Source organism: Leptodactylus fuscus, chromosome 11, assembly GCF_031893055.1.
Source record: "Leptodactylus fuscus isolate aLepFus1 chromosome 11, aLepFus1.hap2, whole genome shotgun sequence".
In the NCBI taxonomy this organism is placed as follows: Eukaryota; Metazoa; Chordata; class Amphibia; order Anura; family Leptodactylidae; genus Leptodactylus; species Leptodactylus fuscus.
Window position 1 is genome coordinate 30,549,609 of NC_134275.1, and position 22,462 is coordinate 30,572,070.

Sequence of the window (22,462 nt, forward strand, 5' to 3'; positions counted from 1 at the left end):
ACCTTTAGATGGGATCTCCGCCGCGCCGTTCCTTAGTAATACCGTTTTTTACCGGTATGTAAATTAGTTCCGAGGCCGCAATTGCGAGCATGCACAGTCGGCTCTACTAGTGTAAGAGCCGACAGAGGTGACGCTGCTGAAGAAAGAATGGGAGGATCCAGCAGAAGATAGAGGCGGCGCAGGATCCTGTTCTCTAGCAGCCGTGGGGACGCCCTCATCGCATTTTCAGCGCTGGGGCCCACCCCCATCGCTGCCAGAGAACTAATTTACATACCGGTAAAAAACAGTATTACTAAGGAACGGCGCGGCGGAGATCCCATCAAAAGGTAAGAGATGAATAGCCTTTCTAAAGGCTATTCCGACGTGTTAGCCACAGAAAAAAGTTTTTTAATAGTGTAATCCCTTTAATGTATTAAGTCGCTTCACTTTCCCCAAAAAAATTGCAATAAAAAGTGATCAGAAAGTTATCACTATCAAAAATCGGTACCGATAAAAAGTACAACTTTCCCCACAAATAAAGAGCCCTGACATTTCTCCATCAACCAAAGAAAAAAGTTACCGGCGTTAAAATACGATGACCGCCGGAAAATTGTTCATGCTTGAAAAATAGCATAATAGTAAAACATAATAAAACCGATATAAATGTGTTGGCAGAGAAATAAATAAAGATCTGAATTTTGGAAGGAAAATCTATCCAATGTCCCTAAAGGGTTAACCTTTGCTTCCTCCTATAGCCTGTGCTACAGCATTCCTGCTCTGGTCACGTGATCACCAGCTCCCGCTTTGTTGCTATGTACACTACGCCAGTTGCTAAGTACGGATCACATGACAAGGAAGTAACCTCTTCAGGGCTGTGACTGCAATGTGATGATGCTGGAAGTCTCTGCACACAAGGAAGTGGTCTGGTGTCTGAGACAGAGCTGTCACTGCGCTCACTGGAGGAGAGGGGAGCACAATGGCTGAAGGGGGCAGCACTGTGCCAGCAGGGGAGTGGAGCCGGTTTGAAGCTGCTGTAATAAATGGGTTCAGACAACTGAGAGATCGCTACCTGCACATAATACGGGATGAAGAGGATGATGAGCGTGATAGTCTGCAGCAGGGGGACAGTGACAGCGCCCTGGACGTATTACCGGTAAGTGACGCAGTACCCCAATATATGTAAGGCGCCATTCACATTACCTTTTAGCCTTGGCCACATGTTTATATAGAAATCAATGCAAGAAAAGAAAAAAAAAGCATCAGTTTCTGTGGGTTTTTGGACAGACAGAACAGTACGGTATACTAGATTTTTGTGTCCTACATAAAAACAGAAACAGATTTCTTTTGTTTTCTTAAATTAACCTCGATATAAATGGATGACCGTTAAATAGATTTACTAAACAAATATAAAAAAAAACCGCAATGTGACTGGAGCGTAATGTGCATTTATATAATGGCGAGCTAACTCTAAGTTCACATTCTCACCATAAATAGTTACATTTTGCTGATCACAGTGATGATAAAGAAACTAAAAGCTTTCCTTATCAAAGAGGAACTTCAGACCCTTAAACCTCTTAGAATTCTTTATAACCTCTTATCACTCCTTATAATCTGTCCTTATAACCCTGTTATCACCTCTACAGGAGAACTTGTAAATCACAGCTGTTAGATTTTATTTAACTGTTTGTTTGTTTTTTTTGTTATTTTAGAGAATTTGCTCCTGTTTGTTTATTCCAGGGAGTGAGAAATCCCCCTTACCCTTATGTAACTTGAAATGTGTGTTTTTCATGGTTGTCTACACTAAGAGGCTGAAATCCCTTCCTGATCATGTGGGACTTTTCACGAGAGCTCTGGCTGTCTTCACTACATTTGGGTGATTCTCTCTCCTGTATGTGGGAAGGAACCATCAAATATTTCTCTTCTCCTTAATAGTCAGTTGTCTGAGATAAATTGATCTTTCTAATCTAAGCGAAGCTAAACACTCCAGTCCCTCCTCCCTCTATCAACCTTCTAAATTACCCAGGTTGCCAAAAATCTATATTTACCTGGATCACTGGAGGCACATTTTCAGATTTTCCTGTGACATTTCGTTTCCAGAAGGGGAAAAACAGAACGTCACGTATACTAACCCTCCCCTCACACCCCATCATACTTACCGTATATACTTGAGTATAAGCCGACCCGAATATAAGCCGACCCCCCTAATTTTACCACAAAAAACTGGGAAAACTTATTGACTCGAGTATAAGCCTAGGGGAGAAATGCAGCAGCTACTGGAAAATTTCAAAAATTAAAATGGTCGGAGTTTTTGGGTGCAGTAGATGTTAGGTGCTGGGGAAGGGGAGGGGGTGTTTTGGTTGTCTGTCTGCCCCTTCCCTCAGCTTGAGGACTGGGTTTTTTCCCCCCACTTGGAATTCAGCCTGGCTGAATATAGGGGATCTGCAGTGCTCCTATTAACCCCTTCACGATGGAATAGGAGCACTGCAGATCCCCTATATTCAGCCAGGCTGAATTCCAAGTGGGGGGCAAAAAACAATCTCAGGGAAGGGGCAGTTAGACAACTTTGTTTTCCAGCTACAGCGTTTACCGTACACGAAAAATATTTTTATAGATTGGTAGAGCGGGCGTTTTCGGACACAGGGCTACCTAATGTGTATATGTTTCACAGTATTAGTTTTATATGTGTTCTAGGGAAGGGGGGGAGGTGATTTGAATTTTTTATACTTTATTATTTATTTTTTTACTTATTTTTTTTTTTTTTTTTGCATTTATTAGACCCCCTAGGGGTCTTGAACCCCAGGGGGTCTGATCACTAATGCAATGCATTACAATGCTAATGCATTGCAAAAATTGTAATTTCTTTTGCAGGCTGCAAAGAGCAGCCTGAAAAAGAAAAGCACTGCAGCCAGGGAGCCTTTACAGAGGAGCTGAGGGGAATCCCCGGATGCAGGCAGGAGCGTGGACCTGAAGGGGAACTGTGGCCGGCCACCGGCAAAAGCGCTGAGGGGAATCCCTGGCAGACTCGGCTGCCTGGATTTCCCCTCAGCGCTTCTGCCGACGGCCGGCTTTTCTTTTGCATGCCGAGGTCTTCAGGTACGTGCTCCTGCCGGGAATCTCTCCTTCAGCTCCGGCGGCCGAGGTACGCGCTCCTGCTGGCAGCCGGCGATCACCCCAGCGCTTCAGGGCCGCATTTGAGAGAGCAGTCGCGTCCGATCTCTCCAGGGGCATGGCGGCATCTCCACTGTAACTCCGCCATTACCACTGTAAGAGTTACAGTGGAGGTGCCGATTCTAATGGCAACCGCTCTGGAGCAGAGCGGTTGCCATTATAGCTACAGACTACGCAGCAAAGACCCGGCATCCAGACCCCGGGGCAGGTGCCATGGCGATGCTGTTCATCACAAACTACAGAAGTACTTATGGTACTTCTGCTAGAAGGCCCCGGTACTTCTGCCAGGAGCGTGGCAACGCTGCGGCCCGGCACCAACCCCCATGTCTGTATGCCGGGTTTGTAACTACGGTATTACCGTAATGACCCGAATATAAGCCGAGGCAGACTTTTTCAGCCCAAAAACTGAGCTGAAAAACTCGGCTTATACTCGAGTATATACGGTACCTGTCTTCTAGATCAGATCTTCTGGGCATGGGACGTCACTTCTTCTGTATGGTCTGCACCTCCTCTTCTTGGTGTCTGCCCAGAAGAAGTGAAGTCTTTGGCCCAAAAGGTCCAGATTGGAAGACAGGTAAGTATGATGGGGTACTGGTGGAGGTTCAGTTAGTTAGGTAGGGCAAGTAATGGAAGGGCTAGCTGGGGAAACAGGGAGAGGGAGGGAGGGAGAGATGGAGGTGATGTGAGTCAGGTCTGAGTGATGCCCAAGACATCATGGTAGTTGTAGGAAAACACAGACAGGAAGACACCCATGTAAACAAATGCAGAAGATGCAAGGAGCTCACAGAAACCCAGAAATCACTCAAAACACTGCTAAAGGTATTTGGTTGAACTTATTAAGCTGTTAATAGCACTAAAAAAACTTTTACTTTTTTTTGAAAAATGATATTTTTATGCCCAGGAAACCCCTGTAATACATGTTCTTTTTGTTTCTGCACTCTCCATAGGTTGATATGCAGTTGTATATCCTGACCTTCCTTTCTCCTCAAGACTTGTGCAAACTTGGAATCACAAATCGATACTGGTATTCAATGGTGCAAGACCGTCTATTGTGGAAGTATTTTCTGTTGAGAGATCTTCCAACATGGTCCTCCATCGATTGTCACAGCTTGCCAGATCTAGACGTCCTTAACTCCTGCCTATGTGAATCTCCAGATGGGAAGGAATATAGTTATATGTCCATGTGAGTAAAGGGGTGAATAAAACATTAAAGGGTACATAAAAGCTCTTCATTTTCGGCCGTGTGAACTGACCCTAAGCAGATCATCCACAAATGGCATTCAGTGTTATGGGGTCATCTGAAGTTCTTTTGCATGTTGAATCTAACTGACTGCAGTGCTTTTTATGGTTATAGCTACTTAAGAAGTTGCCCAAAAACCAGAAGGTCCATGCGGTCCAGGAATCCCATCTATGGAGCAGTGACCTCATTCCTGCAGTCTCTTGTCATGCAGGGGGAGCCCCGCTTTGCTATGTTTGGTCCTGGTCTGGAGCAGCTGGATGATTCTCTGGTCACTCGGATGATGACCTCTCGAGAGCTTGTACCAGTGGTCAGCATACTGCAAAGGCAAATTGATGGTAAGACAAAATGACATAATGTACTTAAGGCATTTCTCTAGTGTTAGTCTTTTTAAGTAAAGGAAATTAATTGATGCTATACTTATATGGTAAGCGGGGGTGTAACGTGAGGGGGTGCAGAGGGTGCAGGAGCCTTAGGGGGTCCATAAGCACTGGCATCAGTATTGAAATTGCTTCCACCTGGCCCATAAGTCAAGGAGACCCACAGATTACCCTAACCATACTGAGGATGATGAAACTCCTTAGCACCCGTAACCATCACTATCAAGAATTCGCTGTAGGAATGAGATAGGGGACACCGGACAAAAGATTGCTCACAAGACTTTAATTACACCACTGATGGTAACCGCTATAGGCCCACAACCCAATGATTAGCCAGATGAGCTTTCTTAAAGGGAGTCTATCATTGGGGATTTTGTTTTTTAAGTAAATACACGTTAGAATAGCCTTAAGAAAGGCTATTCTAATTCTACCTCCTTTTCTCTCCTGCTCGCAGCTGTTTTTGAATATATAGTTTTTTGCACATATGTAAATGAAGCTCAGGGAGCACAGTTCTCCCCCTGTTCTCTGAGTACCACAGAATCATACCGTTGATGCTGCCTCCTGGGCCGTTCCTTCTTGCAGATCAGCCGTCTCTGTCTTCAGCGGGATTCAAATCCCTCGCGTGCGCTGTAGGCATGGCCACTACAGGTTTGGGCACACAGCGCATGCTCCGCTGGCCATCTTTATTATTTTCATACAGGAGTCAACAGCACATGTGCGGGACTGGGATCCCGCTGAAGACAGAGGCGGCTGCTAGGCAGTGAAGAGGATGCAACCAAAAGAGCTAATCTGCAAGAAGGAATGGCCCCGGAGGCGGCATCAACGGTATAATGCAGTGGAGCTTGGAGCACAGCATGTGCTCTCTGAGCTTCATATATATGTTTGCCAAAAACAATATATTTCAAAAATGGCTGCGAGCAGGAGAGAAAGAGAGGTAGGACTAGAATAGCCTTTCTAAAGGCTATTCCAACGTGTGTGTACTTAAAAAACCCCGAAATCCTCAATGATAGACTCTCTTTACGAGCCTCCATCCCTGATCCTTTCCCCATGTATACAGGTAAGAGATCAGTAGATAATTGAGCAAACACTTGTTTGTTGGCTGATGACATCTTTTATGCCTCATGATTGTTGGCATCTCATTGATATATTGATACTAGTGTTCTCTTACTGAGAAGTGAACGCACCAGCGGCCCAAGGACTGGCATTGGCTATCCAGGTACATTATTTGGAACCACCCTATATGCATTCCAATAAGTCCTGATAATTGTATTTAAAGGGATTGTGCAGTACTTCGAAAACATGGCTGCTTTTTTTCATCTCAGAGAGTGACTTCACATCCATTGGATACAAGGCAATGCCACAGCTCAGTCCCTTTAAAATGAATGGGGCTAAACTGTAGCATGGCCATGTGGCCAACAGACATGATGTAATTTCCTAAAAAGAAGAAAGCAGCCATTTTTCAATGTCCTGTACCCCTTTAAGTTTATTGGCACCTGTTGAGTGCTGAAACAGTTGGTGTATAGGGCCTTAAAGGGTATGTCCAATTTCTTTAAATAGATGTTGTTGTTTGTATATTGACATTTCGACAATTTCCCAATATACTTTCTATATAAATTCTTCAGAGTTTTCATCTTTCTAAATCCTGGCCCACAGCACAGCTTTCCTCCAGCATGGCTCCCCCTTTCATTCCTGGTCCACAGCACAGTATCCTATTAAATTATGTTCCTGAGCATGGTTCCACTCTCATTTCTGGTCCCCACCATGCTTCTTCTTTGCCATGGCTCTCATTCTTAGACTCCAGCATGACTTCTCTTTCTATTTTCCCCTTCACTTCTAACTTTGACTATGCTTGCTAACATTTCATATGCCAAAATTAATCTAGGAACATTCCAGGAAGGCACATTTTGGTGTGGGGTATACATAAAATCCATCCTTTTTGTAGCGATTGTTCTGGGACTGTTGTTATGTATGCTGAACCCTTCAATGGCAGACTGCATTGACCATGACATGGACTTCCTTCTTCAGTGTGATGCTGGTGACTAGGGCCGTTTAAACACATTTCTGTCCTGTGCGTAGGTTTCATAAGTGGCCACCCCATCACCATTACTCAGTTGCCCCCACATAATATAATGCCCCTTAGTGGCCGTCACCCTGTATAATGCCCCTGAGGTAGCATCACACATTAACCTGTCCCCACAAATGGCCCCTTAGACATGAATGATCATCCCAATGCCCCCTCAGACATCAACCTGTTCCACCTATGCGGTTTATCAGATACAGTATTATAACGTTCCCCTCCAGTTAAAACCACAGAATAATGTCCTTCTCCAGTTGCTCCCCCCCCCCCCCCAGTATAAAGTACTTCCCCTGGTGCACTGACACTATAATGTCTCCCTCCAGGTTTCCAACTTAGTTTCATGTCCCTTCCTGGTTTCCCCTCACAGTTTCATGTCCCCTTTCAATTAGCCACACAGTATATATCAAACAAAAAAAAAAACACTATTGCTCACCTTTCCCTGTTCCCTGAAGCCTTTGGGAGAAACAGACGCAATGTAAGTGATGTCATAGGAAGCATAAGCGGGGCCCAAATGGTGAAGCAGGGAGTGGGCGGCTCCTGTATCACCACTGTATTCAACTCATCTGTGCCCTGGGGACAGAGATAAGTTGTAGCCACAACCACAGTGGCCCTGACCCACTGCCTGGAACAACGGGACTGTGCTCTAAATGGTGGACTGTCTTGGCGTTCCAAGGAGGCTCCCACTACCCTAGTGGCCAGTGCAAGTGTACAAACTCCCTATGGTTAAAGCAGGTCTGCTGGCGATTTTTAGAATTAGCTTTAATAGTGTATAAGGGGAGGAAATCCAATCACTGTAAAAAATAAAAAGAAGGTTGGTCTTTGGGGGAGGATCATATTTTACATTTTGTACATATTTTTCTGCTCTTTCCACACACACAGGTGTTGGCTCTGGCGTCACATTTCAGCTGAATGGGGAACACAAATTTAATATTTTAACCCTGTATTCTACAACGCGGTAAGTAACACGTCTTTTACCAGTGCAGTAAATCCCTTTCTATTCCTAATGCTTTGAAAAAATAATTACAACTTAATGTGACCAAAAAAAACAGAAACTAAGCTTTGCATAATAAATATATTCAATAAGAAATTCACAGATATGACATTTCCTTTTGTGAAAATCACAGTAAATAGCTCCGAGGGTATGTATGTATACTATGCTTTTTTATGCAGTTATTGAAGCCAAAACCACAAATTGTTTAAAAAAAAAAAAAAGAAGAAGAAGTAGCACCTCTCCTGTATACTTTATGTTGCCTATATACTTTATCACACCCTTAAAGGGGTTTTCCAGGCAACACATTTTTCAAAAAAGGTCTGTTAGTGCTATTAATAGCTTAGTAAGGGCAACCAAATACCTTTAGCAGTGTTTTGAGTGATTTCCGGGTTTCTCTGGGTGCTCCTGGCATCCTCTGCATTTGTTTACATGTAAAGCTTCCTGTTCTGTCCTACAACTACCATGATGCATTGCGCTTTGCTCAAACTACCTCGCCTTCCCTCACTCACACCACTTCCCTGTTTCACTTGCTAGCCCTCCCACTACTAGCCCTTCCCAACTAACTAACTCAACCCACCCCCTACCCCACAATACTTACCTGTCCGGATCGTCTGGGCATGGAAGATCACTTCCTTCTGTGGGGCCAGCTCCTCCTCTTCTCAATGTCTGCTGGCGTCTGCGCAATAGAGCCTGAGTGCTGGCATGCGCTGTAGCCAGCACTTCAGCTCCATTGCGCAGGCGTGATCGGCCAGGCAGACATCAAGTAGAGGATTTTCTGGCCCCCTAGAAAGAAGTGATCTCCGTGCCCAGACGTTTCGGACAGGGAGACAGGAAAATATGATGAGGTGGGAAAGGGGGTAGTATAGGTGACATTCCACTTCTGGAAACAGAATGTCACTTGGGCAGTCACATGGCCACCTTGGCGATCTAGGTAAATATAGATTTTTGGTAAAACAAGTAAGTTAGAAGGTAGGCAAAGAAAGGGTGTTTAGCTTAGTGTAGATATATCATTTTATCCTGACAAACCCTTTAACAGCATCAACAAAACCATAACGCATATGTCTACCCTAAGGTTGTGTCCAAAACCGCGCCAACATCAGGCGCCAGCGATTAATTTCGTTATACTCCATAATTATATGATCATTAACAGTCTTCATGGGCAAAGTTTCAGCCACATGTGGCTACTATTATGTTCGAATGCTCCCATAGGGTGGTACAACATGGGCACATTCAGTGCTAGGGGTACCTGTGATTTTCAAATGAAAATCTGTCAACATCTGCAATTCTCATATTTAAGTCAGAATCATTTCTAGGGGTGCGACTGATAAATGGCCACTGTCTGGACCTTGTTTGTAACACTGTCACAAGCCACTGGATATTAGTCATTAATAAATCATCCAGGTGATAAGTAGCAAAACCCTGTGAATTACAGATTCTGTTCCACACAATGCAAGTCACATAAGGGGTTAAGTTGCTAAAAATATATGACTCCACTGTATATCACCATACTTCATGTACATATTATATGACTACCAAAGCCTAGTGAGTATAAAGTAGACTTGATCTCGGATCTTACTGGTCATAAAGAGGGGGAGGGTAACTGACTTGTTTTATAAAGCTTAGGTGGATGTATACTTTCACTCTCTTGGTCAATGTCATTATTATCATATTAAAGGTAATGTCCTCAGATTAGGTCATCAATTTCAGATCAGTAGGGATACCGTAGGTCAATCGTGGTGACTACACAGTGGAGAAAGCTAGAAGCAGGTGCCTCTGTCCATTGTTCATGGCTGGGCCAGGTTACTGAAGCTGAATGGCAGCTGCTCAGTGGATGGAGTCGATCACTTCTGGCACTGTCCACTGTGTAGTTCCAGTAGCTTCTGTGAAATGCTGATTGGTGGGGATGTTAGCTGTTGGACCCCCAGAGATCAAAATGCAGGACAATCCCTTTAAATATTTTAATCTTGTTTTTAAAGTTCCGAACGTGATAGAGCTCGTGTAGAGCAGAATGCGGCCGTCAACAAGATGTTCGTCTCCGAGGGTTTAGCACAAGGAGAACAAGGAACTGCGTACAGCCTAATACCTCAAGTAAAGGAAGTGTGCAAAGTCGTGGATGGTTTCATCTATGTGGCCAATGCTGAATCACATAAACGTAAGCAAGTCATACACTGCAGATGCCATTTTTGGTTATTCTGATCTCAAAGCGGTTTTCCCTTTGCAGCATCTATGATATATCTACAGAATTATGTATTGTAATAGATGCAAGCTGCAGAAATAAAAAAAAAAAACCTTTTAAAAATATTATTTTTTTAAGCTAAAATACATTCCATGATCCATAGCCTTTAAATATTTATTTTCTGGCATTTAGATAGGACCTGTCCTTATGGGAGCTGAGCTGCAGAAACCTGGCATCTGCTTTCTACTCCATACACTGATACTTCTGGGGGCTATGTTGAACCACCACCAATCTGATAATGATGACCTATCCTACGGATATCTACCTCATAGAGAAACCCTTTAAAGAAGACCTTTTATCACCTCTACCAACTCCATTCCATTGTATCCTTCTAGACATTGCTCCATGGATTCTGACGTTTTCTAGCTCCCACTCTTGCTGAGCAATCTGTTTCAGAACCCAATATGGCCTCTATTGTCAAGTGAGCAGTTCCAGACTATCAGCTCCAGCCAAAGACCACTCATCTGAGAGTAGAGAGCATATTGGGTACTAACTTGACAGAAATGGTTGCTTAGGAATAGTGGGGGTGCTGGAAGGATGCAAAAAGCTGGAGTTGGAGATGGTTCAAGAGGACCTTTCATGTCATCGGGCACATGTGGTTTTATATACTGCTAGAAAACCAGCAGTGCGCTGAATTCATTGCGCTATCGGCTTTCCCGTTATGTGCCCTGGGGCTGGAGATATCAGAGCCATTACCGATATCTCTTCACTGTCAGAAGGGCATTCCTGACAGTTTAGCTGAGCTGTGAGGTACACCCCTCCTTACTATATTAGTCCATAGCCCCTTCCCTTTACTGACAGTACTCGTCCATAGTACGCCATTCTGATGGTGGAGATATTCATAACGCCACCAATATCTCTTGCCCTGGGGCACATAACAGGAAAGCCGAAAGTGCGCCGAATGCACAGTCTGCTTTCTAGCTGTATATAAAACCACATGTGCCCAAGGACATGAAAGGTCCTCCTTAAAAGTCTTCTTAAATGGGTGCCATGTAATGCCTCTTTTACCCTGTAGTGGCCACTGAAGGAAAAATGAATGGCTGCATACTGGTGGTCATAGAAACTGGATCTGTACCGATCATCTGATTGCAAGGACGGGATCATTCTGAAATGATTGTCCGATTACTTAAAAAGTGTGATTGTGCTTTTGTTAGTGGAGACAATGCTGTGACATTTTTATGTTTTTTCGTGCAGAGCACAATCGTGAAGAGGAGGTTGCACAAATCCAGGCAATGATGAATCCCCTACTTGGTGCACAGAGGAGACCTCTGTTGGTGTTGGCTTGTGTGACAAACCCTGGAGACAAGAGGATCCCTTGTGTTTACCTGGCCCATGAGCTGTGTCTGAACAAATTAAATCGACCGTGGATGGTGAGGATTGTTTTTTGTGCTGATATAGACATTGCTTTGTATGGGGGCATTCTGATTAGACAACAGGGGTATCAGGGTTCCCTGGTATAAAAAGATTGTTCCTCTAGATCAGTGTTTCTCTACATGCAGTACACATTACCCAGTAGGTACGCCCCACAGTCCCTGGGACATGGCGCGAACCACTGGTCTATAGTACATGCTTCAGGTCCCCGCTTACTATAGAAGTGCAATAAATGCCTCTGTCAGTACTGATGGCGCTCATTGCATTTAGTGGCGTCGTAGAAATGAGCTGCAATGAATCCCCGTCAGTACTGATCCATAGGATTCTGTCCTGGAAATGACCTGCATACAGTGCAGCTTATAATATACAGTATATGATATGATATATAATATAGACATCTCTGGGTGTGGGGGCCATTATCTTACATGTGCAGACACTGTGAGGTCTATTGGATTACATGTGGGGGTCATTACGCTACATGTGCGACACTGTGAGGCCATTATATTAAATGTGGGGGCACGGTGAGGTCATTACGTTACATGTGGGGGCACTGTGGGGACCATTATGTTACATGTGGGGGCACTGTGAGGCCATTATGTCACATGTGGGGGCACTGTGAGGCCATTATGTCACATGTGGGGGCACTGTGGGGCCCTTATGTTACATATGCAGACACTGTGGCGGCCATTACGTTACATGTGGGGGCACTGTGAGGCCATTATGTTACATGTGGGGGCACTGTGAGGCCATTATGTTACTTGTGGGGGCACTGGGAGGCCATTATGTTACATGTGGGCGCACTGTGGGGCCAATATGCTACATATGCAGACACTGTGGGGCCATTATGTTACATGTGGGGGCACTGTGGGGCCATTATGTTACATATGCAGACACTGTGGGGCCATTATGTTACATGTGGGGGCACTGTGGGGCCCTTATGTTACATATGCAGACACTGTGGTGGCCATTACGTTACATGTGGGGGCACTGTGAGGCCATTATGTTACATGTGGGGGCACTGTGAGGCCATTATGTTACATGTGGGGGCACTGGGAGGCCATTATGTTACATGTGGGGGCACTGTGAGGCCATTATGTTACATGTGGGGGCACTGTGAGGCCATTATGTTACATGTGGGGGCACTGTGAGGCCATTATGTTACTTGTGGGGGCACTGGGAGGCCATTATGTTACATGTGGGGGCACTGTGGGGCCAATATGCTACATATGCAGACACTGTGGGGCCATTATGTTACATATGGGGGCACTGTGGGGCCATTATGTTACATGTGGGGGCACTGTGAGGCCATTATGTTACATGTGGGGGCACTGTGAGGCCATTATGTTACTTGTGGGGGCACTGGGAGGCCATTATGTTACATGTGGGGGCACTGTGGGGCCATTATGTTACATATGCAGACACTGTGGGGCCATTATGTTACATGTGGGGGCACTGTGAGGCCATTATGTTACTTGTGGGGGCACTGGGAGGCCATTATGTTACATGTGGGGGCACTGTGGGGCCATTATGTTACATATGCAGACACTGTGAGGCCATTATGTTACATGTGGGGGCACTGGGAGGCCATTATGTTACATGTGGGGGCACTGTGGGGCCAATATGCTACATATGTAGACACTGTGGCGGACATTATGTTACCTGTGAGGGCACAGTGGGAACCATTTCATAATAATAATTTCTCTCTCTTAATCCCTACGTTGGGGGTACCAGGTTGGGACTTTTTCTCACTAGGGGATACTTTACTTTACAAGGTTGAGCTGCTCTAGGGGGCAGCCTGTAGTTTTCTGCAATGATGCATTATTATAGGGGGGTCTATCATTTCTGAGAAAAAACGTGACAGTAGGGGAAATTTTAAGACTTTTCTCAAATACATATCATCAAGAAAGTGGCTGATTTCTCCCATTCTTACAAGAACACGGATTCTACTTTCATTTCATGAAAGTGAGGTCAAAATCTGGTGAGTTCTTCTTTTTTACTGCAGAAGATACCAACTGTGTGGAGGAGGAGGGGGGGCTTATTCTGTGCTGCACCTAATGAGTCGATGAAGCCTTGGGCTCAGAAGTGGCCAGGACTCAGGGGGAACAAATCAATTTGCCTGTTTTGCTGTATTGCTAAGTCTCTAGGTGAGGCTAAACTGCTAAAGGAGGAGCAGGACACAACTAGTATACAGTCAAAAGTGTTCTCCATGTTTTGTTTTTTTGTAGCCTGTCCTTAGGATAAGCTATAACTATGTAATTGGTGGGTGGGCAGACAGCCGCCCCATGCTAGGCCAGCTGTGCGAGGATGCATCTAGTCCAGTGATGGCGAACCTTTTAGAGACCAAGTGCCCAAACTGCAACCCGAAACCCACTAATTTATCACAAAGTGCCTACACGCCAATTTAAGCTTAATACTGTGCAGATCCACAATTGCAGACAATTAGGCACCCAAAAAGAACGGTTGTGTGAATGGGGCTTTACAGAGCTTTCAATAATACAAACAACTTTGTACTGCATTTGGTATAATTTTGACCAAATAATGTTCACTATTTACATCGTACAGACCTGTTTTATAGTGACCGTGCAATGTTATTATGTCTGCTATAAAACAGATACTGTGTGATATAAATAGTGAAAGATCCCCACTCAGTCCAATCTGCTCCACAGTGACCCCCACACAGTCCAGTCTGCTTCACAGAAGCCCCCACACAGTCCAGTCTGCTTCACAGAGGCCCCCACACAGTCCAATCTGCTCCACAGTGACCCTCACACAGTCCAGTCTGCTTCACAGAGTCCCTCACACAGTCCAGTCTGCTCCACGGTGGCCCCCACACAGTACAATCTGCTCTACGGTGGCCCCCATACAGTACAGTTTGCTCCACAGTGGCCCTTTACAGTATAATCTGTTCCACAGATGGGTGCCCACATAGAGGGCTCTGAATGCCACCTCTGGCACCCGTGCCATAGGTTTGCCATCAAGGATCTAGTCTGTATACTATACCTGGAGCCAGAGGCAGAGATCACCATGCCCTGTATAGTGGCCAGGTGCTGTTCCTGCAGCTCAGCTCCCACTGCAGAGCTGCAGTATCAACTCCCCACTTCCCTGCCACATTTCACAGTTTGACAATTTGTTTTTCTAAAAATCACAGCAAAGCTGCAATAGATCTTCTGTATGTGAATTTCTAAATGGTAATAATTTATCATCTACAGGTGCAAAACACAGAAGCCTCTACATTATATGGATTATTAGATGGCATTGCATGGATTCTAGCCGAGCTTGGGAAAAAGATATGAACGGATCTGAAATTTTCAGCTGCAATTGTATTTAAAATGTGAAATGTGATTATAATATATACATATATATATATATATATATATATATATATATATATATATATATATATATATATATATATATATAATGTTTCTGAGTGTCCCTATGGGATGAAAAGTTGTAAGGAGTAATGTAAAAAGTCCCTAATAATATCAGTGTGGTCTCCTACATTACCCCAGCCTTACTGTATTGTTTTATACATAGATTGTGAGATTTTAGGTAGTGCTCTTTTATACATTTTCTATTCCAGAATGATATGTATAGTGTATTATCAATCTGTGGAATGATTTTGATTTATGTTTAGGTGCTCACTCATGGAAACCTATCCCATGAAGCCTCTGATCGTTCTTGTATTGATGTCACTTCTGATTTCAGTTTAGTACTCTTCTATGAAGCATGTAATAGTTCATCGGACATTGTCATGCACCACCATGCTATTTGCATTTGCTGTGACCCAGAGGACTATTGTTGTGCATAGGGGGCGTTGCAGCAGCAGTAGTAGTCACTACCAGGCCCTGGACCTTGAATAACATAAGGTAGATAGGGGCAAAAGCAAAGTCTGTTCCCTACATAGAAACACAAAGAAATGTGACAGGTGGCATCTATTGGCTGGATCACACTACACCTACATACACAAACTGTCAATTGCTGTGCTGCCAGCTAGACAAGGGAGGTCAATAAAAACACCTTAGAGTCCATGCACATGACCGTGTGTATCCAGGTTGGAGGCCAACTTTATCACAGAATGCAGTTGGATGACTCTTGCAGTGACATCCGTGTGTCTTCCAAGTCCATTCTGTGATGCATTCATGACTGTGGAGCTTCCAGATCCATAAGTTTCCGATAACATGGAGCAGAATAGGATCTGCTCTATAATCATCCATGCTATCAAAACTAAATGGATCCTGAAGCCCTCATACATGTAAATTTATCATGGAGTGTTCAAAGATGTCATTAGATTACATTCTGCAATAAATTCGGCCCCAAATTCGATTGCAGACACGGTCGTGTGCATGGACCCTCGTGTGCATCTGTCCCATGTTGGTCCAAAATATACAGATTATATAACACATATAACATTTTCCATATTCCTAAAAAGTTATGCCCCATGTAAGGCTGGTCTTACACGACTGTAGTGGTTTTGCGGTCCGCAATTTGCTGATTAGCAACTCTAAATTTCATTTCATAAAGTCATTCTGCAAACGTCCATGTCCATTGGCACACGCTCATAGAGTTCTATGGGACAGTCCATGCTGTGTCGTGATGTCCGTGACTTTGCGGATCTATTCAGTGCGGACCCCGGTCATGGCACGACACACCACAGATAAAATATCTGGTGGTGTAAGAGGCCGCACTGAATATAACGTGTCCGCAATTGAGAACCCACAATTGCGGACCATTTGTGGACTAAACTTACGGTCGTGTAAAACCAGCCTTAGACAGTGCAATACAGTAAATACTAGAAGTCTGCCTTTTCTTTGGAGTGTGTGGCCAGTGAATTGGGGTATTCATGGTGCTCTAGTAAAATTCACTCGTGTGGCCCACTGTACAGCCACATGCAAATATTACCTGACCTATAATTTGCAAATTCCTTAAAGGCAGGGGCGTAAGTACCGGGGAAGCAGCGGAGGCCACAGGGCCCGGGACATTAGGGGCCCAGCGACAGCTGCTACCGCTGCATTTTTTTTTTTTTTAATAGGCCGTTACCATAACGGGCCCTATATACTTACCGATCCAAGCAGGGGCCGGGATCGGTAAGTGATGGCGCAAGCCCCACAAGCACTATTATACTCGGGGGTCTTTTCGGACCCCCGAGTATAACGATCGGCGGCCCGGGAGAGGTAAGATAGCATAAAAAACTGTGTTACTTAACTCTCCAGGCTCCGGGCAGGCTTCGGCCTACTTGCATGACATCATATGACCCCGGTCATCAGGGCCCGGTCACATGACGTCCCGGAAGATGGCCGACAGCAACGGAGAATGCAGCAGAGCCAGGAGATAGGTTAGTAACAGTAGTTTGTTATGTTTGTATCCCTCTGGGTCTCTGATTATTATTATAATTGTTCATGTGTGTCCACAATGGGACATAATACTGTGTACTGGGGCCACTATGGGGACATAATACTGTGTACTGGGGCCACTATGGGGACATAATACTGTGTGCAGGGGCCAATATGGGGTATTATAGTGTGCGCAGAAATGTCCGGGGGGAGGGGGGGCGGCGGCGTTAGGGGTCAGTTGGTCGAGGTCTTCAGCATCGGTTGGGTGGGGGGCCCCCAAGTTCGGCACGGGGCCCCACCATTCCTAGTTACGCCACTGCTTAAAGGGGTTGTTCAGGATTTGGCAAACATTGCTACTTTCTTTCAGTAAAAGCACCACACCTGTTCACAGGATGTGTGTGATATTGCAACTCCACCTCATTCATTTCAATGAAACAGATGCAATACCAGATATGACCTATGGACCGGAGTGGTGCTGTTTTCCGAACAATGGAGATCCAGCGCTAGTGTGAACTTAGCGAAAGAGGTGCAGCGGTCCTGTGTGGAGTGGATAAAGCCAGCTCTTTTTACATCTCTCTAGTCCAAAAATCTGTTTCATATTTGCTCCCCATATAGGAAATGTATGGGATATTAAGCTGATACTATTTTTTTATTTTATTTTTTTTATAAAAATCATCACACTTGATGGACAAGACTCACGGACAAGCTTGTGCCATATATCACCTGTTCTTTAGTTTAAAGGCGGTTCCTGACTTACCTGTATATGTGTATTTTTATTTAATAGTGCTACTAGTGGGGCTGTGAACATAACAAGTCATTACTCGCCTCACCCCGGGCGCTGGCATTTAGTGGCAGCTGCTCTGTTCGTCTGTATACAAGTCCTCCTCTATCCAATGACAGATACCAGCAGTCACCTCTTCATATATGGCTTGTGAAGACGACACTGCTGAGGCCTGTGATTGGCTGCAGAGGTCCCCGTGTATATTTGAGATGTCACTGGTGACTTCAGCAGGGGACTTGTGTACAGAAAACGTGACTTGCCACTGCTGGAAACAGAGACCTGTGGAAAGGTAAGTAACGGTTTGTCTGAACAGGCCTGTTTGTATCCTTCGAGGACTCAGGATTTGTTTTCCTTTTACATTACCGCATTCTGACAGCTAATATATATATTTTTTTACATTTTAATTGACGAAATGAGTTGTATTTTTTTATTTTACCATAAATGTAACCAATAAATGATCTTTTAGAAACCCTTTCTGAGCAAGAGTAGAAAAAATAGCAAATTTCACCATTATTCACTTTTTAAATTTTGTGCATAGATTTTGTAATTTTTTTTTTTGCGCAATAAAAATATTTTTTAAAGAATTTTGTTTGTCACTGCATTCCGAAAACCATAACCATACATTTTTACCATGCACAGTATATGTAAAAAGATTTATAGATTTGAACATTAAGAGATGACTCTTGTATGACCCGTCTGTAAATCTTTCCAATGACTGCCACAATAAACCCCATATATAACATTTCATTGGGATCAGTCTGTTCTTATAGTGTGCGCTATATGCAATCTAGCTGAAAATCTCTGAGAATAGAGCGCTGCTCCGAACAGGTGGAGTGTGGACTGTGGGAGGAGAGAGATGTGGGGTGCATGGTGTACTGGTGGGGGGAGAGATGGGGGTACAAGGTGGACTGCGGGGAGAGAGATGTGGGGTGCACGGTGTACTGGTGGGGGGAGAGATGCAGGGTGTACTGTGGTTACACGATGGTACTTGTGGGTACACAATGGACTGTGGGGGAAGGCATGAGGTACATGGTGAACTGTGTGGGGTGCATGATGAATTGGGGGGTAAGGGTGGGGTGTATGTAGAGCTGTGTTTCTTTAGGGGATGGCAAGGTATGGTTGAGGCTTGGTGGATTTAGCAAACTGTGGCCCTGTGGGGCTGAGCTGTAGCAAGCTTGGTACCTTTGTGATATGATAAGCAGCCCGTGGCAATTTTCCTGTGTAAGCAGCCATTTTCTTGAACTCATTTGCATACCGATGAAAACCGTGATTTCTACCAAACGGCGGCACAGAGAAGACACGTAAAGGTAGGAGAAGAATAGCCTTTCTTAAGGCTATTTCTACGTGTTATCGAGAAAAAATTTAATTTTAATGATTGAATCCCTTTAAAGGCCCGGCATGTACTATTACGGTGTATGTCTGGAAGGGGTACAATTATTTAGAAAGTGACCTCTGAGTTTGATCATGTTCTGCTGTTATTTTGTTGTTTTACTTTATATATTTTCTATTTTATTTTGCCCAAAAAATAAAATGTAATAAAAAGTGTAAATAGTGTTTTTGAGTGTCATAACTTTAATAGTAAGAAATCCACCAATTAGCTATAACTTAATCCCACCCACCACCCCTTGTGTCACCAAAGTGACTCTGACCCATCAAGACACAACAAGATCTCTGTATACTGTGGTGGAAGACCTAGAACATGATGGAGTGAGGTTACATTCACACTATTGTTATGTGCATCCATTGCTGTCCTCTGTCATAGGATGAGAGCAACAGACATAGATGGAGCCTCCTCCTCCTCTTGCATACATTATGGACGCTCTCTCCTGTCTTCTCTCTCCTTTTTTCTGTCTTTTGTGTTTCTTTCATCATTTTTGTTTACTTTTGTAAAGGAAGGAAAATGTCCTGCATGCACAAATGTATCTTCAGTCAGAAAACTAAACAAAAATGATGGAAGACGAGAGACAGAGGAAAGAAGGGAGACAGAGGAAAGAAGGGAGACAGAGGAAAGAAGGGAGACAGAGGAAAGAAGGGAGACAGATGAAAGACGGGAGACAGAGGAAAGACGGGAGAAAGAGGAAAGACGGGAGACCGAGGAAAGATGGGAGACAGAGGAAAGAAGGGAGAAAGAGGAAAAACGGGAGACAGAGGAAAGAAGGGAGACAGGAAAGACGGGAGACCGAGGAAAGACGGGAGACCGAGGAAAGAAGGGAGAAAGAGGAAAGAAGGGAGAAAGAGGAAAGACGGGAGACAGAGGAAAGACGGGAGAAAGAGGAAAGAAGGGAGAAAGAGGAAAGAAGGGAGAAAGAGGAAAGACGGGAGACAGAGGAAAGACGGGAGACAGAGGAAAGAAGGGAGACAGATGAAAGACGGGAGACAGAGGAAAGACGGGAGACCAAGGAAAGATGGGAGACAGAGGAAAGAAGGGAGAAAGAGGAAAAACGGGAGACAGAGGAAAGAAGGGAGACAGGAAAGACGGGAGACCGAGGAAAGACGGGAGACCGAGGAAAGACGGGAGACCGAGGAAAGACGGGAGAAAGAGGAAAGAAGGGAGAAAGAGGAAAGACGGGAGACAGAGGAAAGACGGGAGACAGAGGAAAGAAGGGAGAAAGAGGAAAGAAGGGAGAAAGAGGAAAGACGGGAGACAGAGGAAAGACGGGAGACAGAGGAAAGAAGGGAGAAAGAGGAAAGACGGGAGACCGAGGAAAGAAGGGAGAAAGAGGAAAGACGGGAGACAGAGGAAAGAAGGGAGAAAGAGGAAAGACGGGAGACAGAGGAAAGAAGGGAGAAAGAGGAAAGACGGGAGACAGAGGAAAGACAGGAGACAGAGGAAAGAAGGGAGAAAGAGGAAAGACAGGAGACAGAGGAAAGACGGGAGACAGAGGAAAGAAGGGAGAAAGAGGAAAGACGGGAGACAGAGGAAAGAAGGGAGAAAGAGGAAAGAAGGGAGAAAGAGGAAAGACGGGAGACAGAGGAAAGACGGGAGACAGAGGAAAGAAGGGAGAAAGAGGAAAGACGGGAGACCGAGGAAAGAAGGGAGAAAGAGGAAAGACGGGAGACAGAGGAAAGAAGGGAGAAAGAGGAAAGAAGGGAGAAAGAGGAAAGACGGGAGACAGAGGAAAGACGGGAGACAGAGGAAAGAAGGGAGAAAGAGGAAAGACGGGAGACCGAGGAAAGAAGGGAGAAAGAGGAAAGACGGGAGAAAGAGGAAAGACGGGAGACAGAGGAAAGAAGGGAGAAAGAGGAAAGACGGGAGACAGAGGAAAGACAGGAGACAGAGGAAAGAAGGGAGAAAGAGGAAAGACAGGAGACAGAGGAAAGACGGGAGACAGAGGAAAGAAGGGAGAAAGAGGAAAGACGGGAGACAGAGGAAAGAAGGGAGAAAGAGGAAAGAAGGGAGAAAGAGGAAAGACGGGAGACAGAGGAAAGACGGGAGACAGAGGAAAGAAGGGAGAAAGAGGAAAGAAGGGAGAAAGAGGAAAGACGGGAGACAGAGGAAAGACGGGAGACAGAGGAAAGAAGGGAGAAAGAGGAAAGACGGGAGACCGAGGAAAGAAGGGAGAAAGAGGAAAGACGGGAGACAGAGGAAAGAAGGGAGAAAGAGGAAAGACGGGAGACAGAGGAAAGACGGGAGACAGAGGAAAGAAGGGAGAAAGAGGAAAGAAGGGAGAAAGAGGAAAGACGGGAGACAGAGGAAAGACGGGAGACAGAGGAAAGAAGGGAGAAAGAGGAAAGACGGGAGACCGAGGAAAGAAGGGAGAAAGAGGAAAGACGGGAGACAGAGGAAAGAAGGGAGAAAGAGGAAAGACGGGAGACAGAGGAAAGAAGGGAGAAAGAGGAAAGACGGGAGACAGAGGAAAGACAGGAGACAGAGGAAAGAAGGGAGAAAGAGGAAAGACAGGAGACAGAGGAAAGACGGGAGACAGAGGAAAGAAGGGAGAAAGAGGAAAGACGGGAGACAGAGGAAAGAAGGGAGAAAGAGGAAAGAAGGGAGAAAGAGGAAAGACGGGAGACAGAGGAAAGACGGGAGACAGAGGAAAGAAGGGAGAAAGAGGAAAGAAGGGAGAAAGAGGAAAGACGGGAGACAGAGGAAAGACGGGAGACAGAGGAAAGAAGGGAGAAAGAGGAAAGACGGGAGACCGAGGAAAGAAGGGAGAAAGAGGAAAGACGGGAGACAGAGGAAAGAAGGGAGAAAGAGGAAAGAAGGGAGAAAGAGGAAAGAAGGGAGAAAGAGGAAAGACGGGAGACAGAGGAAAGACGGGAGACAGAGGAAAGAAGGGAGAAAGAGGAAAGACGGGAGACCGAGGAAAGAAGGGAGAAAGAGGAAAGACGGGAGACAGAGGAAAGAAGGGAGAAAGAGGAAAGACGGGAGACAGAGGAAAGAAGGGAGAAAGAGGAAAGACGGGAGACAGAGGAAAGACAGGAGACAGAGGAAAGAAGGGAGAAAGAGGAAAGACAGGAGACAGAGGAAAGACGGGAGACAGAGGAAAGAAGGGAGAAAGAGGAAAGACGGGAGACAGAGGAAAGAAGGGAGAAAGAGGAAAGACGGGAGACAGAGGAAAGACGGGAGACAGAGGAAAGAAGGGAGAAAGAGGAAAGAAGGGAGAAAGAGGAAAGACGGGAGACAGAGGAAAGACGGGAGACAGAGGAAAGAAGGGAGAAAGAGGAAAGACGGGAGACCGAGGAAAGAAGGGAGAAAGAGGAAAGACGGGAGACAGAGGAAAGAAGGGAGAAAGAGGAAAGACGGGAGACAGAGGAAAGAAGGGAGAAAGAGGAAAGACGGGAGACAGAGGAAAGACGGGAGACAGAGGAAAGACAGGAGACAGAGGAAAGACGGGAGACAGAGGAAAGAAGGGAGAAAGAGGAAAGACGGGAGACAGAGGAAAGAAGGGAGAAAGAGGAAAGAAGG

General features: G+C 45.1%; 2 protein-coding genes across 2 annotated transcripts; both read left to right on the plus strand.

Moving 5' to 3' along the window:
• The first annotated feature begins 908 nt into the window (after positions 1–908).
• FBXO4 (F-box protein 4) lies at positions 909–14,773 on the plus strand. Its single transcript, XM_075260203.1, has 7 exons — positions 909–1,132; positions 4,095–4,330; positions 4,502–4,722; positions 7,721–7,796; positions 9,809–9,984; positions 11,263–11,438; positions 14,649–14,773. Exons 1-7 carry the CDS (start codon positions 956–958, stop codon positions 14,730–14,732), a joined length of 1,146 nt encoding a protein of 381 aa, XP_075116304.1. The 5' UTR covers positions 909–955; the 3' UTR covers positions 14,733–14,773.
• A 2,923-nt stretch (positions 14,774–17,696) lies between these two features.
• LOC142184693 (uncharacterized) lies at positions 17,697–22,209 on the plus strand (the record flags this gene model as incomplete). The annotated part of the gene is made up of 3 exons (XM_075259745.1): positions 17,697–17,842; positions 21,264–21,441; positions 21,802–22,209. Coding segments are annotated over exons 1-3 (732 nt in total), but the record flags the coding sequence as incomplete, so codon positions are not given.
• Positions 22,210–22,462: the final 253 nt, after the last annotated feature.